The sequence below is a fragment of the Chlorocebus sabaeus genome, chromosome 1 (genome assembly GCF_047675955.1).
Source record: "Chlorocebus sabaeus isolate Y175 chromosome 1, mChlSab1.0.hap1, whole genome shotgun sequence".
In the NCBI taxonomy this organism is placed as follows: Eukaryota; Metazoa; Chordata; class Mammalia; order Primates; family Cercopithecidae; genus Chlorocebus; species Chlorocebus sabaeus.
Window position 1 is genome coordinate 72,312,028 of NC_132904.1, and position 24,233 is coordinate 72,336,260.

General features: G+C 44.3%; 1 protein-coding gene across 3 annotated transcripts in view; it reads left to right on the top strand.

The window, feature by feature from the left end:
* The first annotated feature begins 5,755 nt into the window (after window positions 1-5,755).
* UVRAG (UV radiation resistance associated) overlaps window positions 5,756-24,233 on the top strand; it is a 318,236-nt gene continuing 299,758 nt past the window's right edge. For 2 of the 3 annotated variants that reach the window (XM_038005456.2, XM_038005455.2), the window contains exon 1: window positions 5,764-6,052. In XM_038005456.2, the coding sequence (XP_037861384.2) occupies window positions 5,936-6,052 (117 nt within the window). In that variant the 5' untranslated portion in view covers window positions 5,764-5,935. Of the gene's footprint in view, window positions 6,053-24,233 lie in introns of all 3 variants that reach the window. The other variant, XM_008020188.3, reaches the window with a different exon arrangement.

The following is a 24,233-nucleotide window of genomic DNA, read 5'->3' on the forward strand; positions in this document are numbered from 1 at the left end:
CTATGGAGCCTGTCCTCTGTGTTGGGATACTGGGGATTCAGATAAATCAAAAGCAGAGGTTCACAGCAGAGTGGGAGGGACAAATGTAGACTGCTCAGTATATGACTAGGCACACAGTTACACATACCGAAGAGAGGTCAGACAGCTGCTGTAGGAGCCCAGAGGAGGTAGCAGTTCGTTCAGACCTGGGAAGGCTTTCTTGAGAAAATGACCTTGCCGAGTTGGGAAAGAAGAAGGGAAAATGCTGTCTAGGCACGTGCCTTTCAGGGTTCTTGGGTATGTGCAGTTTCTTTGGGGAACTGCCTTTTTCTTTTACAATTCTCACCTGACTTCTGCAAGTGTCTCACTCTTCTAGTCCTGCCCTTTCAAAGCTACCCCTCCCCCAAGGGCTGCCTGAGCCATATTTCTAAGTGCTTTCTGTTGCCCACGATGAAACTCATGTTCTTCGGCCTGGTAGTCAGGTTCTTCTCACCCGGCACTAGCTTCTTCTTCCAACCTCTTTGCCTGTTGCTCTCCCATGCAGCCTTTGTTTCAGCCATGTTAGACTCTGCTGCTGCCACATCCTCTGCCCCTGTGCCTTTGCTCATGCTGTTCCTCCTGTGTAGGATACTCTCCTCTCCTAGGAAGCCTTCCTGGACAACACGTGACAGTTAGCAACTTTCTCTTAGTGCTTCCACTGTACTTTATACATCATCTCTATTATTGTACTTACCACTTTGTACCGAATGAGCTGTGATCTCCTTTCAGTTAGGAATTCTATGCGCATCGTTTTTTGAAACGTAGTGCCCAGGCTGGACACCTGGCAAAGGTCTGATGGGTGTTTGATTAGACAAGTAAGTGAATGGAAGAAAAAGGGCTCTGTTGAAAGGAAGGCGATAGATTTAACTCAATACAGTTTGAGACACTGAAAGACCCATCTGACCTGCCTTGCTCTTGTTTACCCAATGCATCAGGCCCATGAGGTGAGAGGAGGAAGTGGAGGCAAAATGGATTGGGGTAGGCTTAGGTTTTTGGCCTGGAAACTGAATGTTTGACTTAAATACCCAACATGGTACTAACTGGCTGTTAAAACACCAGCTATTCCCGAGCTAAACCGGTCTAAACACCTATTGTTCATCTCCCAATCATCCTTTATAACTTTGGTGAAGCCTGCTCTGACCTTGCCCACCAGCTCCTGAAGAGTTGGTCACTCTTACCACTTGACCTTGGACCCCATTCTATCATTGCATATATATTGCATTTGGCCACCTTATAATCTGTGTCCTCTAAACTTGGATAGATGTTTCTCTGGGGGATATATAGCACTACATAAATATTATAATAATTTAATTCTGTGATTTAAAATATTTTTACATTGAAGCAAACAGCCATATTATGAAATAGGATCCCAATAATAAAAGAATTTTTAGGGCCAGGCACGGTGGCTCACGCCTGTAATCCCAGCACTTTGGGAGGCTGCGGCGGGTGGATCATTTGAGGTCAGGAGTTCGAGACCAGCCTGACCAACATGGTGAAATCCTGTCTCTACTAAAAATACAAAAAAAGTTAACTGGGCGTGGTGGCGCATGCCTGTAGTCTCAGCTACTCGGGAGGCTGAGGCAGGAGAATCACTTGAACCCGGGAGGCACAGGTTGCAGTGAGCTGAGATAGCGCCACTCTACTCCAGCCTGAGTCACAGAGAGAGACTGTCTCAACAACAGCAACAACAAAGTTTTTAGAATGAAATAGGACATATGAAAATAATGACAGCTAGTATTTATTAAAAATGTACTATCTTCAAGACAGTGTGTTAAATGCTTTACATTATCTTGAATACTTTGCAAGCAGCAGGCTTTTGAGTTCTTCTCAATGCCCCTAGGGATGAGAGTTCTAGTTCTCCTAGTGTTTGCGGCATTTGGGAAAAGTGGGAGACGGGTTGTTTACTTGAGCTCTGCATTTCCAGCACTGAGTAGCTAGCCTGTGCAAAGGTGAACCTCAGTAAAGGCTTGTGGAAAGAATGGATCCTGCTCTACGCTGGAATATCCTTTCCTCCCTCCCTCCTGACCTGGTGAACTCTTATTGGCCCTTCAATACCCTGTTTCAATGTCACCTTCACTGTGAAATCTGACTCTCAACTATTTTCTCTGGCTCCCACTGCCTTTGGGCTTCCCTCAGACCCAGCAGTGAGTAACTGGATGATCACTCTTTGTTTATTTTTGATGTGGAGTCTCACTCTATTGCCCAAGTTGGAGTACAGTGGCATAATCTTGACTCACAGTAGCCTCCCCAGGCCCAGGTAATCCTCCCACCTTAGCCTCCTCAGTAGCTGGGACTAGAGGTAAAAACTACATTCCGGGCTAATTTTTGTATTTTTTGTAGAGATAAGGTTTTGCCATGTTGTCCAGGCTGGTCCCAAATTCTTGGGCTCAAGCAATCTGCCTACCTCAGCCTCCCAAAGTGCTAGGATTATAGTGTGAGCCATTGTGCCTGACCTACTCTTTGTTTACTGGACTCCCATATAAGGGGTTGGGCAGCTCCTCTAGGGATGGATCTCGGTCTGATTTCCCAGCATCTAGCAAAGAGCTTGATAAGAGAAGCCTTCAGTGTGCATTTATTGAATGAATGAAGTGATAAAGTTCAGAACTGATGCCCAAAGGAGAAAGAAGTGATTCTGTGTTCTTTCTCTAGGTCCATTTTCTTAACTGAGTTATGGCCCCCTAAAAGATATGTCCATGTTCTAACCCCTGGAACCTGTTAATATGACCTTATTTGGGAAAAAAAAGTATTTGCAGATGTAATGAATAATCTCAAGATGAAATCTAAATTATCTAGGTGGGCCCTAAATCTAAAGACAGTTTTTTTCTTTTGAGATGGAGTCTCGCTCTGTCACCCAGGCTGCAGTGCAGTGGCACGATCTCGACTCACTGCAACCTCCGCCTCCCGGGCTCAAGCAATTCTCTTGTCTTAGCTTTCTGAGTAGCTGGGATTATAGGCGCCGGCCTCCATGCCGGGCTGATTTTTGTATTTTCAGTAGAGATTGGGTTTCGTCATATTTGCCAGGCTGGTCTCAAACTCCTGACCTCAAGTGACCCACCCACCTCAGCCTCTCAGAGTGCTGGGATTTCAGGCGTGAGTCATTGCGCCAGGGCCTAAAGACAATGTCTTCATAAAAGAAAGAAGAAGTGGCCAGCTGCAGTGGTTCATGCCTGTAATCCCAGCACTTTGGGAGGCCGAGGTGGGCAGATCACCTGAGGTCAGGAGTTCGAGACCAGCCCGACCAACATGAAGAAATCCTATCTCTACGAAAACTACAAAATTAGCCAGGCGTGGTGGCGCATGCCTGTAATCCCAGCTACTTGGGAGGATGAGGCAGGAGAATCACTTGAACCCATGAGGCGGAGGTTGCGGTAAGCCGAGATCATACCATTGCACTCTAGCTTGGGCAACAAGAGTGAAACTCCATCTCACACACACACAGAGACATAGGAATAAGAGAAGCCCATGCAATGATGAAGGCAGAGATTGGAGTTATGCACCACTAGCTAGGAAACTGGAGCCACCAGTAACTGGAATATGTAAGGAAGGATTCTCCCCTAGAGCCTTCTGAGAGAGCACAGCCCTCCTGACACCTTGATTTCAGGATCCTAAACTGAACAATGAGAGAATTTCTGTTGTTTCAAGATACCAGTTTGTGATAATGTGTTATGGCAGCCTCAGAAAACTAATACAGCTTAGAAACAGAAATGTGTTTTCTGTGAATTTTCCCCCAGATCTTGGCACCACATGAGTTCAATCAGATAATATTTGGGATTTCCCAGTGACTCCTTTCTCAACAAACACCTGACCAAGCAACTCCTTTCTCAGCAATCACCTGACCCCACACCCCAGACTCCAGCCATGAGGGACCACTCGGTGTGTCAGAACAGGAGACGGTGTGACATCTTTGTGATGCAGCTCTGAGAAAAGATCCAGGGTGTTTTTCAGGCTTCTGAACACCCTGGAAAGATAGTATGCTTACATTTCGTTTAAAAAATTTAAAATGCAACTATTATATGCCAGGTCCTGTGTGGGCACTTTACATGTTGATTTACTTTAATCCCTACAGCAACCCTACTACTATTTTAAAGCTGAGAGAGGTGAACTGACTTGCCTTGGGATACATAGCTCAAAGGTGGCAGAGCCAAGATTCCAAAGTGCCTGATTCCTATTATGTCTGACTCTAAAACACTATGTTCTTTCTGCTATGTTCATCCAGGTGGTGGAAAAATTCAGCCTGGGAGCAAAAAAAGGAAGATCAATATCCTGCAGAATGACTCATGCTATTTATTATAGAAGGAATTACTGGAGATGCTATCATTGTGGATCACAGAAGTCTTCATGGAAGAGGTGGCATTTGAGCTAGGCCTTCACTGAAAAAAAAAAAAAAATTTTCCCGATTCTCTGTCAGGCACTGGGGATCCAGAGATTAATCAGACAAGGTCCTTTTGCTTGAGGAATTCACAGTAATTGTGTGTATGTGGGAAGGAGGGTGGCTGCTTGTGTGTGTTAAAAGACAATGTGGCCAGGCCCAGTGGCTCATGCCTGTAATCCCAAAACTTTGGGAGCCCGAGGCTGGAGGATCGCTTGAGCCTGGGAGTTTGAGACTAGCCTGGGAAATATGGCCAGGACCCCATATTTACAAAAAATTTAAAAATTAGCTGGGTGTGGTGGCATATGCCTGTATTCCCAGCTACTTAGGAGGCTTAGGTGGGAGGATCACTTGAGCCCAGGACGTCGAGGCTGCAGTGAGCCGTGATTTTGCCACTGCACTCCAGCCCGGGCGAAAGAATGAGGCAGTGTTAAAAAAAAAAGAAAAAAGAAAAAAAAAAAAAGGATAATCCAGACCTACGGTACGGTCAAAATTCCTAACTCAAGGTCCCAGAGAGGCTCAGAGAAGCCTTTTGGAAGAAGGGACTCCTGCCCCAGCTAAGACTGATGGATAAGTAGCAAAGGCTTTCTAGGGACGGCACAAGCAGCCCACCTGAAGCGGTGAATCTGGCGTCCTGGGTGCCTGGCACACCTTGTAGCTCAGCGTACTAGTTAGTGGAGTGCGAGAAAGGGCGTGTACTTGTGGGTTGGAGTTGGTCACGAAAAAGCTGGTGGGACTGCCCAACGGTTCTCAGGTCCCAGTGCATCCTGCGTGGTGGCTATCCGCTGAACCATAAAGCATTCCTTTTCAATCCCTGCACGCTGATGAGAACGCCGGGAAAAGACTGCGCAAGGGGCCTGCCAAGGCAGACAAGTGATCGCCACCCAGCTGGCTTCCAAGCGGGTCCCCGCCCTCCACCGGAGGCCTGTTACCACGGCAACCAGCGAGGGCGGAAGTGGCTCAGAAGACCGATACTCCCTAATCAGGTGACTCTCCCGCCTCCTGCACGTGACACCGGAGCCCAGGCGCGCACTCTACCTAATCAAGACCCCACCCCTCTTTCCCTTTACTGACAATTGACAGCGACCTCGTGCAATGGCCCTCCCGCCTCCACCAGGACCCTCTGCCCGTTGGTAGTGAATGAACCAATTAGACTGGGAAAAAAAGAAGCAACGCCCCAGGTTTCATTCCGGCTTGACAGACGCAATTGAGGCCATCCTCGAGTCCCTCCGCCCCCAAGTTCAGTACGGCCAGCGATGGACAGACCTTCTACCCAATAGCACGCCCCTTTTCTGCCGTTGTGTCCCGCCCATTGAGGGCTAAGCCAATGAGCACGCCGGATCTCGGCGGGTGGCGGGGTTGCACTGCGGTAATATGGCTCTTCCTTAGCCAGCGGCGGCAGCGGCGGCGGCCACTGTGCGGACGGAACAGTCCTGCTTGTCGGGTGGCGGGTTTCTAGGCTGCAGGAGCTTGGCAGGTCGTGGCTAGGAGGCAGCGGCGGATGCCGGAGGAGCGGCCGCCTCGCCGCTTGGCGGCTCCTGGATCCAGATGAGCGCCTCCGCGTCGGTCGGGGGCCAGGTCCCCCCGCCACCCCCGGGCCCGGCCGCCGCGCTGCCTCCAGGTTCTGCCGCGCGGGCCCTGCATGTGGAGTTGCCGTCTCAGCAGGTAAGCCCGCGCGGGTCGCAGCGCTCGGGAGGGACCCGGGCAGGCCCGCGTGGAGAGCCTGCTGGCTTCGGGCTGACCCCACGAGCCGGGACACCCAGAGCAGGGACCCGGAGGGCTCGCGGGACTAAGGAAGACTGTCAGGAGATCTTGTACGGGGAGGGGTCCAGTGATGGCCGAACCTCCGGGAGATCCCGGAGTCCTAGGAGAATCCGGTTACAGGAGATGGGCTTGTGAGGGGACAAGCAGCCAGCCAGCGAAAGTCCCTGGGGCCCCGGCCCGAGGCCACCTCCCCCAACGCAAGGAGCCGGGATTCCCCCGCGTAGACCATCTCCCTCGTTCCCCCCGGCAGGGACCCGGGGAAGCCCCTGTGTCCCACGGGCCACAGCGAAAGCACTTTTTCTTTCTTTCCCCACCTGGCCGTCCCCGCTTACGGAGAAACCAGTTTGTACTCTTCGTGCAAGAGCCCTGGAGGAGACTTTAGGGTGTCTACCATTTGCTTTAATCTCCCTTGATTATTAAGTATTCGGCCTCTTTAGAGAAATGTATTTGAGACTTGGGGGTTTCCTTCCTAATTCTCCGAGTCTCAAGGAACGCATCTTAATAATTAGGAGGACTCTTTCCTTCTTCATTCGCTCCAGTGAGTCTCTGTGGAAGGAGGATTTGATGTATATATTCATGTGTTCATCCTTTAAGAAGGGCTTTGAGGACCTCTTGGCTCTGCCTTGTAGGGAGTTAAGAAGGGGGAAGCACTGACTTTGGAGGTCTGACAAAACTCTTTGTTTTACTCACATATCTGTAGAGTACTTCCCTCCTAATATCGGTTGCCTTCCTTCTGTCCCCGTAGGGGAGATTTTGCAGGAGTCTTAGCATTAAAGAGACCTAAAGAAAGTACCTTTCACCCTCTCCCTTTATTCCTGCTTCCAAGAAGAGGATCTAGGAGAAACTATCATTTATTGAGAACTTACCGTGTTGGATTTGTGCAGAGGGCTCAGTGGCCATTAGTTCACTGAATTTTCACAACTCTGTGAGATAGCTGATTTTATTACTCCCATTTGGCAGTTGAAGAAACGGGCTTGTCCAGAGCCTTCCAGTTGGTAAGTGGTGGGACTGGGTTGCAGAATCCAGTGTCTGCCTCTGCAGCCATGCACGTTCTTGAGACTTCGGCAGCCTTCCTCAACCACCTTTACACAGGATAGAGTGAGTTCCTTCATACACCCCTCCAACTTTTCATCAGCTGCCAGTGGGACTTAGGAAGGATTCACAAAGAGGAAGGGAGAGGTTGTGGGGGAGAGAGTGGTTGAAAAGTGAAAGGGATTTGAATGCAGTAGAGGAGGCGGGGGCTAAAGGGAAGAGAAGAGTTGGAGATAATAACCACTGTGGTTGCCATTGAATAGGCAGACAGAAGAGCTTACAGTAGCAACGGCTTTTTGCGTGACTACTACCTACTACCAAAGAGGGTTGAAAAGATACCATGTGCCCTGGTTTTGTGATGCTGTTGGCAGGGAATTTCTGAATAGTAGGAGTTTGAGGGTAGTGGGAGTTTGGATTGTATTGTGAGATACTGGAAGAGGGTAGAAGTCTGGCTAGGGAGACACGTCTCTGGAGTGAGCATTAATGTGAGTTTTTGTACGTGTAGGAGGTAGAGTGTGAGGGTGGATACTGGGAGAGGGAATAGGGAGCACCCTTAGAAACAGTCTGGAGAAGTCCTAAGGAGGTCAGGGGCCAAGAAGGATTTAGTTTGGGGGAGCTTCGAGAGCATGTGGGATTAGGAAAGAGAAAGCATCATTTACTTCATGGAGCCTGTTCTCTGATAACAGTTCACAGTTTAACACTGGGAAAACTAATGCAAACAAACTGTTGATGGAATAATTTCAGCCTCATTTGTGTTTGTCAAATTTTTGGATTGGTGCCGAGGGATATATAGTGGCTTAAGTGTACAGCTGAATGCTATATGAGTGCCGAGTATGCTATTTACAGCTTTCTGGGGGTGTCATCCTTGAATTCTTGGAAGGCAGCCTATATAACAAAGCACTTTTACTTTTGCAGTTGACATTAATTTAGCTTTTGGGGTCAAAAGGCTCAGGTTTTTAGTGTATAAATAGTATCAATACAATTTTGTTGAAGTTTTATCTGTATATAGTTAAGTGCACAGATTATTAGTATTCAGTTGATGAATTGTCACCAAGGGAACAGTTATGTAAGCACTACCCAGATTAAGAAATACAAAATTTTGGCTGGGTGCAGTGGCTCATGCCTGTAATCCTAGCACTTTGGGAGGCTGAGGTGGGGGGATCACTTGAGGCCAGAGGTTTGAGAACAGCCTGGCCAACTTGGCGAAACCCTGTCTCTACTAAAAATACAAAAATAAAATAAAATAAAAAAAATAGCCAGATGTGGTGGTGCACATTTGTAATCCCAGCTACTTGGGAGGCTGAAGCAGGAGAATCGCTTGAACCTGGGAGGCTCAGGTTGCAGTGAGCCGAGATTGTGCCACTGCACTCCAGCCTGGGTGACAGAGTGAGATTCTGTCTTTAAAAAAAAAAAAAAAAAAAAAAAACCTCCAAAATTATTGATATCCTGGAGGTCCTCCTTATGTTCTCTCCCATCTCTACTTTTCCTTTTTCTCTAAAGGAACCACTTTTCTGATTTCTAATGTAAAAGATCAGTTTTTGCCTGTTCTTGAGCTTTGTATAAATGGAGTTGTGCAAACTGTATTTTTTGGTGTCTGGTTTCTTTTACTCAGTATTGTTAGAGTCATGGAGTATCTGTGTATGTCAAATTTTTTTTTTTTTTTTTTTTTAGCATGCATTTGTTGTCTTTTTTTGCTTTTACAAAATTTCAAAGGTTTAGATAAATTGGAATGTCAATTATTAACTTTCCTTTAAATAATACTTTCAAAACCATATATTTTAATACATCCCATACTAGTTAGCAAGGTATCTTTTTTTTTTTTTTTTTTTTTTTTGAGACGGAGTCTAGCTCTGTTGCCCAGGCTGGAGTGCAGTGGTATGATCTCCGCTGATTGCAACCTCTGCCTCCTGGGTTCAAGTGATTCACCTGCCTCAGCCTCCCAAGTACCTGAGATTACAAGCGTCTGCCACCACACCCAGCTAATTTTTGTATTTTTAGTAGAGACGGGGTTTCAGTGTGTTGGCCAGGCTGGTCTCGAACTCCTGACCTTGTGATCCTCCTGCCTCAGCCTCCCAAAGTGCTGGAATTACAAATGTGAGCCACTGTGCCTGGCAGGTATCAATATTTCTAAACAAATAAGCCCTATTGGTTTAAGATTTCTATGATAAAGTTATCTCAAAGCATAGGTTCAGTGGCTCCAGCCTTCTTCTAAGATGGGGTTTGTTAACCTTGGGACTGTTGACATTTTGGAATGAAGATGGATGTTACATGTTTAGCCACATCCCAAGATATCAGCAGGACCTCCCCAGTCCTGACAATCAAAAATGAGTTCAGACATGGCCAAATGTTTCTTAGGGAGCAAAACTACCCCTAGTTGAGAACCACCTTTCTAAGGTGTATTTTCATTTTAGGATAGAGAATAGTATCCTTATTATTATCGACTCATTTATTCCAATCTTCATTAAGTCCTGTTGATTCTAGAAGTGGCTGTAATATTTAAAAAGTTAACACTGCAAACACCTGAACTTTTCCATGTATGAGTACTAACTATAGTCCGTATCAGCCCCTTGACAGTGTCAGATGGGACTATTACTTAATTTTGTCTCCTTTTGCTTCTGTGTGATCCTACTTTACTGTAATTTGAGCAAGAACTAGTCACACTTTTTTTTTTTTTTTTTTTTAAAACACTTTGTTTGTTTGTTTGTTTTTGATTTTTGAGATAGTTTTACTCTGGTCACCCAAGCTGGAATGCAGTGGTGCGATCTCCTCTCACTGCAACCTGCCCCTCCTGGGTTCAAGCGATCCTCCCACCTCAGCCTTCTGCGTAGCTGGGACCACAGGCCGTGCCACCATGCCCAGCTAATTTTTGTATTTTTAATAGAGATAGGGTTTCACCATGTTGGCAGGCTGGTCTTGAACTCCTGGCCTCAGGTGATCTGCCTGCCTTGGTGTCCCAAAGTGCTGGGACTACAAGTGTGAACCACCGTGCCTGGCACAAAACAAACTATTTTTTAGAAAGTTTTGTTTCTATTTTTGACCAAGCGTGGTGGCTCATGCCTGTAATACCAGCACTTTATGAGGCCGAGGCAGGATGATCACTTGAGGTCAGGAGTTTGAGACCAACCTGGCCAATATAATGAAACCCTGTCTCTATTAAAAATAGAAAAATTCGCCAGGTGTGGTGGCAGGTACCTGTAATCCCAGCTATTCAGGTGGCTAAGGCAGGAGAATTGCTTGAACTTGGGAGGCAGAGGTTGCAGTGAGCTGAGATGGCGCCATTGCACTCCAACCTGGGCGACGAGAGTGAAACTCTATCTAAAAAAAAATTATTTCTATTTTTTTATTTTTATTTTTTTTAGAGACAAGATCTTGCTCTGTTGCTCAGTCTGGAGTACAATGATGTGATAGATCATTGGCTCCCTGAGGCCTCAACCTCCTGAGATCAGGTGATTCTCTTGCCTCAGCCTCCCTAGTATCTAGGACTACAGGCATGTTGCCACCATGCCCAGTTCATTTTTAAAATTTTTTCATAGAGATGGGGTCTTGCTGTGTTGCCCAGGCTAGTCTCAAACTCCTGGCCTCAAGAAATCCTTCTGCCGTGGCCTCCCAAAGTGTGGGATTATAGTTGTGAGCCACTATGCCCAGCCAGAAAAGTTTTATATTTATAGAAAAATTGAGAAGATAGTACAGAAAGTTCCTATATACTCTACACCTAGTTTCACTTATGCACTTATTCTGGTTTATTTTGTTTTATTTATTTTTTTCTGAGACAGAGTCTCGCTCTGTCACCCAGGCTGGAGTGTAGTAGTGTGATCTCCGCTCACCGCAACCTCTACCTTTCAGGTTCAAGCGATTCTCCTGCCTCTGCCTCCTGAGTAGCTGGGATTACAGGCATGAGCCACTGTGCCTGGCTGATTTTTGTGTTTTTAGTAGAGATGAGGTTTTGCCATGTTGGCCAGGCTGGTCTTGAACTCCAGACCTCAGGTGATCCGCCCGCCTTGGCCTCCCAAAGTGCTGGGATTACAGGTGTGAGCCACCGCACCCGGCCTCACTTATTCTTAATATCTGCCTTGACATATGGTACATTTGTTAGAGTTAATGAACCAATATTGGTATATTATTGACTAAAAAAATCCATAGTTTATTTAGATTTTCTTAGTTCTAAACAACTGTGGCCATGCCTGGTGAGCACTTTGGGAGGGTGAGGCAGGAAGATCCCTTGAGCCTGGGAGGTCAAGGCTGCAGTGAGCCCTGATTGCACCACTGTACTCTAGCCTGGAAGACTGTGATTAAATGTGATTAATTATATATACAACATAAAATTTGATGTTTAAATATTTTTTAAGTATACAATATAGTGGCATTAAAAACACACTTAATGTTGGCTGGGCGCGGCGGCTCAAGCCTGTAATCCCAGCACTTTGGGAGGCCGAGACGGGCGGATCACGAGGTCAGGAGATCTAGACCATCCTGGCTAACACGGTGAAACCCCGTCTCTACTAAAAAATACAATAAACTAGCCGGGCGAGGTGGCGGGCGCCTGTAGTCCCAGCTACTCGGGAGGCTGAGGCAGGAGAATGGCGTAAACCCGAGAGGCGGAGCTTGCAGTGAACTGAGATCTGGCCACTGCACTCCAGCCTGGGCGACAGAGCAAGACTCCGTCTCAAAAAAAAAAAAAAAAAAACCCACTTAATGTTATACAACCATCATCACTGTATATTTCCAGAATGTTTACGTCATCCCAAACAGAAAACAACTCCCCATTCTCGCCTCCTACCAGCCCCTGGTAAATTCTGTTCTACTTTCTGTCTCTATGAATTTGACTATTCTGGGTACCTCATATAAGTGGCATCATACATTATTTGTCCTTTTATGTTTGGCTTATTTCACTTTGCAATGTTTTCAAGGTTCATCCGTGTTGTAGGGTATGTTAGAATCTCATGCCTTTTAAGGTGGATGGTATTCTGTTGTATGTATACACTACATTTTGTTTATTCAGTCATCTCTTGATGGGTCGTTTTTTTGTTTGCTTGTTTGTTTTGAGACAGGGACTCACTCTGTTGCCCAGGCTAAAGTGCAGTGGCATGATCATGGCTCACTGCAGCCTTGACCTCCTGGGGTCAAGTGATCCTCCCACCTCAGCACCCCCGCAAGTAGCTGAGACTACAATGGCATGTGCCTCCACGCCCAGCTAATTTGAAAATTTTTTGTAGAAATGAATCTCACTCTGGTCTCAAACTCATGGGCTCAAGAGATCCTCCTTCCTTGGCCACCCAAAGCAGTGTTGAGATTATAGCATGAGCCACCATGCCCAGCCAACCCTTAGTTTTTACCTGATGTCCTCCTTCTGTGCCAGGATCCTGTCTGGAATACCACATTGTATTTAGTTGTTCTGTCTCTTGCCTCCTCTTAGTTGTGGCAGTTCCTCAGACTTTCCTTGTTTTTGATGACCTTGACGGTTTTGAGTATTGGTCAGGTGTTTTGTAGGAAGCCACTCTATTGGAATTAGTCTGCTGTTTTTTCTTATGATTGCTAGGGTGGTGGTGTTTTGGGAGCAAGACTCAAGAGGTAAAGTGCTATTTTCATCATACATTATGTACATATTATTAACATGATTTATCACTGTTTTTTTTGCTTGTTTGTTTTGTTTTTTTGTTTGTTTTTGAGATGGAGTTTCACTCTTGTTGCCCAGGCTGGAGTGCAATGGCGTGATCTCAGCTCACTGCAACCTCCACCTCTCAGGTTCAAGCGATTCTTCTGCCTCAGCCTCCTGAATAGCTGTGATTACAGGTGCCCACCACCACGCCAGGGTTTCACCATGTTGGCCAGGCTGGTCTTGAACTCCTGACCTCAGGTGATCCACCCACCTTGGCCTCCCAAAGTGCTGGTATTACAGGTGTGAGCCACCATTCCTGGCTGATTTATCACTGTTGATACTAACTTTTATCACCAGCTGTGGTAGCATATGTTAGGAAAAGCAAACTAGCTGTTTTCTCTTATTACACTATTATACCCTCAACATATATATTAGATTATATATAATCTATATATTAGATTTGGGGGTTTAGATGTGTGGGGTTTTTCCCCACACACCAAGCGATTCTCGAGTGATGGTGTCCTATGATTCAATTCAATTCTGCCACAATCTCCTTAGAGTTAGTATCATATTCCACAAGTTAAAGGCTCAGTCTCATAAAACTGTCCCCTACTTCACATGCCAGTCGTAAGTCTGGGTCTCTGGAACTTCTGACCAACTGGCTATAAATTGGGGGTTCCTATGTTCACCTCCTCAGGCTCAGTCATTTACTAGAGCAGCAACCGGAACTCAAGAAAGCACTTTGCTTGCACTTACTGTTTTTTTTGTTTAAATAAACAATATTACACAGGATATGGATGAACAGCCAGATGGAAGATATGCATAGGGAACAGTATGGGGGAAATGTCCCTGAGCTTTCATGCCCTCTCATGGCAGCTCCACCCTCCACATGTTCAGCAACCCAGAAACTCTCCAAAACCTGTAGTTCTGTGATTTTTATGGAGGCTTCATCGTGTAGTCATGATCAATTATTAAGTCAGTCTTGCCCCTCTCTCCTTCCTGGAGGATGGGGAGTGGGGCTGAAAGTTCCAAGCTTCTGATCATAGCTTGGTCTTTCTGGTGACCATCCTCCTTCTAGGAGCCCACCAAGAGTTGTCTCATTAGAACAAAGGATGTTCCTCTCACCTAGGAAATGCTGAGGTACTAGGCGTTGTGTCTGGAACTGGGGTCAAAGACCAAATATTAAAAGTAGAGATTTTCTAGCACCCCTGTGGCACCCAGGGAATGACAGAGGTTTTAAGAGCTCTGCACCAGGAACTGTGTACAAAGACCAAAGTATACATTTATTGTTATAAATTAAAGGGCCACAGGTAGTGTTTGTCAGGTTTCTCTGCTGTAAGGTTACTCTTCCTCCCCTTCCCTCTATACTGTAGTGTTCGGAAGGAAGTCACTATGTGTAGTCCACACTTGAGTGAGATCTGTGCTCCCCCTTCTTGAGGGTAGTGTATCTACATAAATTATTTGGAATTTTTCTGTATGGGAGATTAAATCGTGACTCACTGCAGCCTCTAACTCCTGGACTCAAGTTATGTGCCTCAGCCTCCCAAGTAGCTGGGACCACAGGTGCACACCACCATGCCTGGTTCATTTTTTAATTTTAATTTTTGTAGAGACAGAGTCTTGCTATATTGTCCAGGCTGGTCTCTAACTCCTGGCTTGAAGCAGTCCTCCTGTCCTGGCCTCCTAAAGTGTTGGGATTACAGGCATGAGCCACTGCGCTGGGCAGGTAACTTTAAAGTCACACAGAATGTCAACAAAGGGTCTACAATCTAGGTGTTTCCTGTTTGCCCTAGACACCCATTCTTTGCAGGGTTCTAGTGAAAAGTTTTAATTACCTCAGAGTTTGGTACCATCGGGCTTTATGTTTTATTTCCTACAGCACTTGTGCCTAACACTGTGCTAATGATTTAGTAGGAACTCTTGTACAATTTTTTTGTTTATGAGTCTTTTCCTTGAAAACTTTATAGCCTAAAGAAAACAAGGAAAGATTGGATTCAATGGTATTGAAACCAATACCAAAAAAAAAAAAAATGATAGAAGCAGAAAAGGAGATCTAAAGCTTGATTTTGCTGTACAGGATAAATATTTTCCCCTTGTATGTTTATGTTTATTTGGATACCCTACTTTTGTAAATCTAATTTAATCATCTTTCTAATATTAAAAAAATCAGTTTTATTGGCAAGGCCGTTCATCTTATCAGAAACGTGTGCCTCACGCAGTGCACTACCATGCTGTGTACATTCATTCCTTCTGCAAATATTTACTAAGCCCCCTGTAACTCGAAGAAAAAATGTAATATATAGTTCAGTATCTACAAAGTAAAATGATGGCAATTTTTGTGCTGCTTTGGCTCTTGTAAATAAAATGATATGAGGAAGCCTCAGAAACTTAAGATATCAGCATCTTGAAATCATTATTTTTTATGTGACAAAATGCTATTAGGAATTTCTGTTTTTTGTTTGTTTCTCTTTTTCCTGTGAAAATGAGTTTTTTTTTTTTGAAAGGAAAAGCTATGTTTATTTAGTGTTTACCTTAAAATGTCTCTACAGGATCACAATTCTTTGTGGTAGAAAATTCAGAAGTGAAACTGACTAGAAATAGAGCACAAGCAGAATTGAAACTAATAAGTTGGGCCTGAAGTGAAATGTATGGTAGAATGAAAAAAAATTAGATTTTCATAGTTTCTAAATGTGTATTTTTGATCAGCTGTGTATTTTTACCTGTCAGACATGTTACTGCTGGGGAGAAAAAGAAATTTGTCATTTTTAACATACTGGAATGTGTACAGCTACAAACTAAAAGTGTTTTAGAAAAATTAAAGACATCTTTCTGAAGAGAGAGGTTGAAACATTTTAGGTTTATGCTTTGTTTTAGGTTTAATGACATAAGTAATGTCTTTCTTTTTTTTTTTTTGAGACGGAGTTTCCCTGTTGTCGCCCAGGATGGAGTGCAATGGCACGATCTCAGCTCACTGCAACCTCTGCCTCCCAGGTTCAAGTAATTCTCCTGCCTCAGCCTCCCGAGTAGCTGGGATTACAGGCCTCCGCCACCCCGCCTGGCTAATTTTTGTATTTATAGTAGAGATGGGTTTCGCCACATTGGCCAGGCTGGTCTCAAACTCCTGACCGCAGGTGATCCACCTGTCTCGGCCTCCCAAAGTGCTGGGATTGCAGGCGTGAGCCACCGTGCCTGGCCAGTAATGTCTTATATTGTTAAATTTTTTCAATGCCTTGTACGATATTTTAGCAGTTGCCTCCTTAGATTATAAAGGTGAGGAGTACACGCAGAATGGAAACTTGACATTGGAATTTTACAATTCATAGTACACCTTCTTGATTTAGTATCACATAACCTTGTTTTCCCTCTTATTTTAAGATGGAAACATGGATTTTGAATCATGGAATTTTACAGATGCAAAACCTGAAACCCTCCAAGGTGAAACTATTTGCCTGGCCACAGACTTGTTCTATCTGTTTATTCTTGCCCTGAAGTATTTAGTGAAGAGTATTAGTTTAACAGATCTGTGTTGTGTCTTGTTCCTGCTTGTGGTGGAGAAATAAACAGAACCTGGGTCTTGTGAACAGTTCCACTGTTCTTGGCTGGGTGTGTTGATAAGTTGTTTCTTTTTTTTTTTTTGAGATGGAATTTTGCTCTTGTCACCCAGGCTGGAGTGCAGTGGGTGGTGTGATCTCGGCTCACTGCAACCTCCGCCTCCTGGGTTCAAGCGATTCTCCTGCCTCAGCCTCCTTAGTAGTTGGGATTACAGGTGCCTGCCAGCACGCTCGGCTGATTTTTGTAATTTTAGTAGAGATGGGGTTTCACCACGTTGGCCAGGCTGGTCTGAAACTCCTGACCTTAGGTGATCCACCCACTTTGGCCTCCCAAAGTGCTGGGATTACAGGTGTGAGCCATCGGGCCTGGCCAAGAACTTGTTTCTTTTTCTTTTCTTTTCTTTTTTTCTTTTTTTTTTTTTTTTGAGACGGAGTCTTGCTCTGTCGCCCAGGCTGGAGTGCAGTGGCCGGATCTCGGCTCACTGCAAGCTCCGCCTCCCGGGTTCACGCCATTCTCCTGCCTCAGCCTCCCGAGTTGCTGGGACTACAGGTGCCCACCACCTCGCCCGGCTAGTTTTTTGTATTTTTTAGTAGAGACGGGGTTTCACTGTGTTAGCCAGGATGGTCTAGATCTCCTGACCTCGTGATCCGCCCGTCTCGGCCTCCCAAAGTGCTGGGATTACAGGCTTGAGCCACCGCGCCCGGCCTCTTTTTTTCTTTTAAGGCGGAGTCTGGCTCTGTGGCCAGGCTGGAGTGCAGTGGCGCAATCTTGGCTCACTGCAACCTCCCTCTCCCGGGTTCAAGTGATTCTCCTTCCTCAGCCTCCAGAGTAGCTGGGATTACAGGTGCCCACCACCACTCCCAGCTAATTTTTTGTGTCTTTAGTAGAGATGGGGTTTTACCATGTTGGCCAGGCTGGTCTCAAACTCCTGATCTCATGATCTGCCCGCCTCTGCCTCCCAAAGTGCTGGGATTACAGGCGTGAGCCACTGCTCCTGGCCAAGAACTTGTTTCTTAAACTTCACTCGATGCTTTGGCACTTTAGCCTCACAACTTTGGGGATTTTAGGCTAGAATTGAAATGGGGGAGAGGCTGTATTTTAACGTTCTCTTTAAGGGCAGAGCACTCAGAGTCTACCCTCCACTTCCCTTTTATGGTGTGAATTAGAGTGAAACTTTGGAATGTCCCTCTGGAGCTTAAATGATCAGTCTTCTGTTTTGTCCCTGGGTACTTACCATGCCTATCTTTTTTTTTTGAATACTCTACTTAACTTCTGTTCTCTGCCTCTTTAAGTTTCTGAAAGAGTAAACTTCTGGTGATGTGGGTTTTTTGATGGCAAGGGTTTTATTCTGTGTAATATTTGGTGTTGACTGCTGTAGACCCTATGTAGTAGTAATGTCATTAGGCATTTTACTTATCCATTCTTTGTGAAAACTCCAGTATAGTGTGCTTATTGATTAAGAGGCTGAGAATGATAATGCTGAAGTTGAGCATCAAAACTTACCATTTGGAGTCTCACTTTGTTGGTCCATTGAAATAGCTGGCATTTGTCCCTACTGTGGTTTTTATAATGCCCAAAAGAGGCAGTCAGACATTTTTGAAAATAATGAGGTATACCAAGAAGCTGAAACTAGCAGCAACCTTTGGCTTTTGTCAGTAAACTCCTGGGAAAGAAAAACAAGATGACATAAAAGTAAAAGTGAGAATCAGACTTAATAGATCATAAAAGTAAACCTGAGAATCAGGCTTATGATCTGTTTTTTTTTTTTTTCTCCAGGAAAAATTTTATACTCTTTAACATGAGTGTACCTTTTGTGATTAAGGGTTTAGCAGTGAATCCAAGTAATTCATGTGTTCATATTAGCCCATGTTAAAACTAATTCTGGGCTGGGTGCGGTGGTTCATGCCATAATCCTAGCACTTTGGGAGACTGAGGCAGGTGGATCACCTGAGATTAGGAGTTCGACACCAGCCCGCGCAACATGGTGAAACCCCATCTCTACTAAAAATATAAAAAATTAGCTAGACGTGGTGGCAGGTGCCTGTAATCCCAGCTACTCAGGAGGCTCAGGCAGGAGAATCGCTTGAACCCAGGAGGCGGAGGTTGCAGTGAGCCGAGATCACGCCACTGTACTCCAGCCTGGGCAACAAAAGCAAAACTCTGTCTCAAAAACAAACAAACCAATAAAAAACTAATTCTGAGTGCAGGATAGGAAAAACTAAGAGATAGCCATTTATTCAATAGATACTTTTAAAGTGCCTTGTTTGAATTGTTAGACACAGGATTTGGAACTGTACGTCTTGTGTCTGCCAACCTACTTACGTCTTTCAGGGAATACGAACTATTTCCTTCCTCAATTCCAGTCATTCTTTTGTTTGAGAGCTAATCCAGAAAACAACTCTTAAAAAATACAAAATAAAAATAATCTTGCTTAGGATTTTGAAAAACTTTTTTGTTTTAGCATTGTCTCCTTTTGATGAAAATAAGACTGTCCTCAAGAAAATCAGTATTGCTTTCATCCACTAAAATGTTAATGTCTCAGTATACATGAGAAGCAACAACATGAAGAAAGCTTTCTGGTTTTTTATTCTGAAAATAGATTATGAAGCGAGGTTGGCAGGTAGGCTGTGGGGTGCTCGTTGCAGGTCTAGGATAATTTGCAGGACTATACTCATTACAGGATAGAATTGGTACCATTATAGAATTATATATATAGTAGATATTTCAGACTTGTTTTCATGCATTGACTTATTGGAGTTTATTCTACATGGAGTGTGTTTAATATAAATATAAAAATAAAGAGTAGCTGCCCAGGTACTCTGGAGTGATTGGTTGACTGGTGATAGTCATACACTTCTATCAAAAACATCAGTATAAATTGGGTGCCATGCTATGCTCCTGTAATACTAGCCTACCTGGGAGGCTGAGGTGGGAGGATTGCTTGAGGCCAGGAGTTTGATTCCAGCCTAGGCAATATAGTGAGACCCCCATCTCTAAAAAAAAAAAAAAAAAAAAAGACACCACTCTGATGATGGTGATAATGATGATGATGATGATTAATTAATTTTTGGAGACAAGGTTGCCCAGGCTGGAATGCAGTGGTGCAATCATGGTTCACCCGCAATCTTGCCCTCCCTGGGCTTAGGTGATCCTCCCACCTTAGCCTCCTGAGTAGCCGAGACTACAGGGGTGCACCACCATGTCTGGCTAATTTTTATATATATATATATGTATATGTATATATACACACACACACATGTAAAAATAAATAATAAATACACACACACACACACGTATATATATATTTTTTTGGTAGAGACAGGGTTTTGCTGCTGGGACTATAGGCGCGTGCCACCATGCCTGGCTAATTTTTGTAGTTTTTCTGGTAGAGATGGGGTTTTGCCATGTTGCCCAGGCTGGTCTCAAACTCCTGAGCTCAAGCAATCTGCCCACCTTGGCCTCCCAAAATGTTGGGGTTACAGGTGTGAGCCATTATACCCAGCCAGTCTGGTTATTAGATGAGGATGCTGTAGAGTTGCAGAATTTCTTTTTGGTTTCTTTTTTTGGGACACTGGGTCTCATTATATTGCCCAAGGTCAGGCTGAAGTGTAGTGGCTATTCACAGGTAATGTACTACAACCTTGAACTCCTGGGTTTTAAATGGATCCCTCTGCCTTAGCCTCTGCAGTAGCTGGGACTACAGATGTGTGTGACTGTACCCTGCTGAATTGCAGAATTTCTTAATTGCAAACCAGTGCATTTTTGATATTATACAACTACCCAAAAACTACTAAAAAATTAGAAAGCTGCTTCTCATGGATACCCAGACATTAACATTTTAACGAATGAAAGCAATACCACTTTTCTCAATGACATTCTTCATTAAGGTGTCCTGTAAAGATCAGTGTAATATGGAAGACTTTCTTAACTGTGACCCATTTTGTTTGGCTTCTTAAAGTTCATGTGAGTAATTCCTCACTTATTTAATGTTACATAAATGTGAATGCTTGTAAATGCCAGAGACTGTCTAGGTGCTGGAAATAAAACAGCAAGCAAGACAGAGACACTGCCTTTATGGACCTTACTTTCTGGTGCATGAGTGACAAGGTGGTTAGCAAGCTTTTCTGTGAAGGACCAGATAGTGAACATGTTTCTGTCTCACCAGGCCTCCTAGAGTCTTAGTAGCAAGTACTCAACTGGTTGCTGTAGTACAGAAACAGCCTTATACTATATGTAAACAAATGAGTGTGGCTGTATTCCAGTAAAACTTTAAGGATACTGAAATTATTAATTTTCATTTGCCATGAAATATTTGTCGTCTTTTTCCTTTTATTTTTTTGAGACAAAGTCTCACTCTGTTGCCCAGGCTGGAGTGCAGTGGCACAATCTCGGCTCACTGCAGCCTCCACCTCCTGGGTTTAAGCGATTCTTGTGCCTCGGCCTCTCACGTAGCTGGGACTACAGGTGCGTGCCACCACACCTGGCTAAGTTTTGTATTTTTATTAGAGATGTGGTTTTGCCATGTTTACCAGGTTGGTCTCCAGCTCCTAACCTCAAGTGATCTGCCCCCCTCGTCCTTCCAAAGTGTTGGGATTACAGGTGTGAGCCACTGTGCCTGGCCAATTAATTGGTATTAAATTCCTTCTGTGTATCAGATACTGCATTATACTCTAGTGTACTTCCTTCTCCAACTTCTGTTATTCTTGGAATGCCAGAATATCTTTGAATATGGTTTTGAGGCTTCTTATAGCAAGTAAGTATTCCTATTTTTTTTTTTTTTTTTTGAGACAGAGTCTCGCTTTCGGCCAGGCTGGAGTGCAGTGGTGCAATCTCGGCTCACTGCAACCTCTGCCTCTTGGGTTCAAGCGATTCTCCTGCCTCAGCCTCCCGAGTAGCTGGGACTACAGGTGCATGCCACCATGCCCAGCTGATTTTTTTTTTGTATTTTTAGTAGAGACTGGGTTTCACCATGTTAGCCCTGTGGTCTCGATCTCCTGACCTCGTGATCCACCCGCCTCGGCCTCACAAAGTGCTGGGATTATAGGCGTGAGCCACCATGCCCAGCCGTAAGTATTCTTTAATACGGTGTCATAAGAAGACTTGTTGTAAGGCTGGTCCTGGGTATAACTAAGGTAAGTTTGGAAAAAGCGCTTTGTTCTAGTCCTCATGTTCTTAAGCTTTATACAGTGAGAAGACTAGGTTATCTGTAGCTCTGTGCACATTTTTAACCTCTGTGTGCCTCCATTTCCTCAATCGCCAAATGCTTTTGTCTTGAATACTTTCATTCTACAAATATTGTGTTCAACTCTGTTCTATACCATCATTAATCCAACAGTTATTTTTTGAGTTTCTACGATGTATCTCAACAGTGGTTAAGAATATGGACACTGGAGCCTGATTGCTTGTGTTCAAATCCTGGTCCAGCCATTTCCTATGTGCCTAAACTAAATTAGGCAATCTGGAAGTTATTTAGTCTCTGTGTGCCTCAGGGAGACTCAGGTAAAATGGGCATAATAATAGCCTACCTTGTAGGGTTGTTTAGAGGATTAAATGCATATAAATTTCCCTAAAAAGGTGCTTGGTTTACAGTAAGTGTTCAAAAAATGTTGCTACTGTCATTGCTATTCCCATTTGTCAGGCACTGAAGATACAGGATAAATGTGTCCTTGCCCTAGAGGGACTCATAATCTAGTGGGTGGCCGGGAGTTGTGGCTCACACCTGTAATCCCAGCACTGTGGGAGGCCGACGCGGACAGATCACAAGACCATCCTGGTCCACATGGTGAAACCCCGTCTCTAAATTAGCCGGGCGTTGCCTATAATCCCAGCTACTTGGGGAGGCTGAGGCAGGAGAATCACTTGAGCCTGGGAGGCGGAGGTTACAGTGAGCCAAGATTGCACCATTGCACTCCAGCCTGGGCAAAAAGAGCGAAACTCTGTCAAAAAAAAAAAAAAAAAATTCAAATCTAGTGGGTAAGACAAATACGTCACTAGGCTATTTTAGTGCAATATAAGAGATGGTTCGAAAGAAGTACTGAGATGGGAAAGATGGGAAATGCATGCTGGCAGAGGGACCAGCTTGAGCAAAAAAGAAGGTATAAAAAGAATGGCAGATAATTGAGGCTAGAGTTTAAGGAGCTTAGAGGTGGGCAGTGGAAACAAGGAGTTGGAGAGTACAAATGCCTTTTGACTTACGATGGGGTTATGTCCTGATGAACCCACTGTTAATTGAAAATATTGCTAAGTTGAAAGTGCATTGATACACCTAACCTCTCAAACACCGTAGCTTAGCCTAGCCTATGTTCTCAGACACTTTCCATTAGCCTATAGTTGGGCAAAATCGTCTAACACAAAGCTGATTTTTAAAAAAGTATCGAATATCTCATGTAATTTACTCATGTAATTTATTGAATGCTGACCTGAAGGTGAAAAACAGGATGGCTGTATGGGCACTCCATGTACGATTTGTACTGAATGCATATTACTTTCACACCATCATAAAGTAAAAGCATCATTAAGTCAAACCCGTCCTAAGTCAGGGACCATCTGTACCTAGGACAGTCTGTACTGTTCTACTTATAGCACTTCTGACGACAAATATGTTGGGTTTTCCCCCCAACATCAACCAATTCTTTTACACCAGCTGTGCATCCTTGCGTTGAGTTCAATTCTGATGCTATTTACCAGGAGTTATGACCTACAAGTTAAGGGCCCAGTCCCACAAGGCTGCTCCCACAGATGTCAGTTGCAAGTCCCAGTCGCAGGCCTCCTGTACTTCTCAGCTATCAACTATAAACTGAAGGTTACCGTGACCTTCTCCTTGTGGTAATTTGCTAGAATGGCTCACAGAACTCAAGAAAACATTTCATGTATTATTATAGGTTTATGATAAAGGATACAACCTGGGTACAGCCAATGGAAGAGATAAATAGGGCAAGGGACGTGGCGCTTTCATGCCCTCTCTGGGTGCACCAGCCTCCTAGCACTTAGATGTGTCCACCATTTCAGAAGCTCTCCAAGCTCTGTTTAGGGTTTCAGGGAGGTGCTATTACTTAGCCATGATTGATTATATCATTGGCTGTTGGTGATTAACACAATCTCCAGCCTCTCTCCCCTCCCTGGAGGTGGGAGGGGGGGGGATGAGCTAAAAGTTCTAACCCTCTAATCAAGCCTCAGTGTTTCTGCCCTGAAGCTCTCTGAGGGACTCCCAGCCACCAGTTATCTTATTAGCATGCAAAAGGCACTGTTATAACTCCAGAGATTCCAAGGATCTTAGAAGGTCTTGTGTCAGGAACTGGAAACTACCAATTATTACATTATAACAAAAGATGCTTCTGTCCCCCTATACCAAGGGTTTTAGGAGCTATGTGCTAGAAACCAGGGCTGAAGACATACATTTCTTATACTGTAGTGTCACAGAGAAGTTGTACTAATAGTTCGGAGTTAGATTGTAAAGGGCCATGTATGCCATGCTTTAGAATTTGGAATTTGGACATTATCCTATAGGTAGAGGAGAACAGTCTTTATTTATTTTTATTTGGAAAGAATTTCAAGCTTATGGAAAAATGGCAAAACGAAAACATTTTATTTTATAAATTTCTGTTTTTCAGAACACCCGTATACTTGTTACTCAGATTTGTCTGTTAACATTTTGTGTTCAAATCCTGGTCCAGCCATTTCCTATGTGCCTAAACTAAGTTAGGCCATCTGGAAGTTACTTATCTCTGCATGCCTTGGGGAGACTCAGGTAAAATGGGCATAATAATGGCCCATTTTGCTTCATTTGCAAGCTTGCTCTTTCTCTCTGAATATGTGTAGATAAAGATACATAATTTTATGTGAATCATTTGAAGTTGTTACATACATCATGACCCTTTACCCTTAAATACTTGAGTATGTATT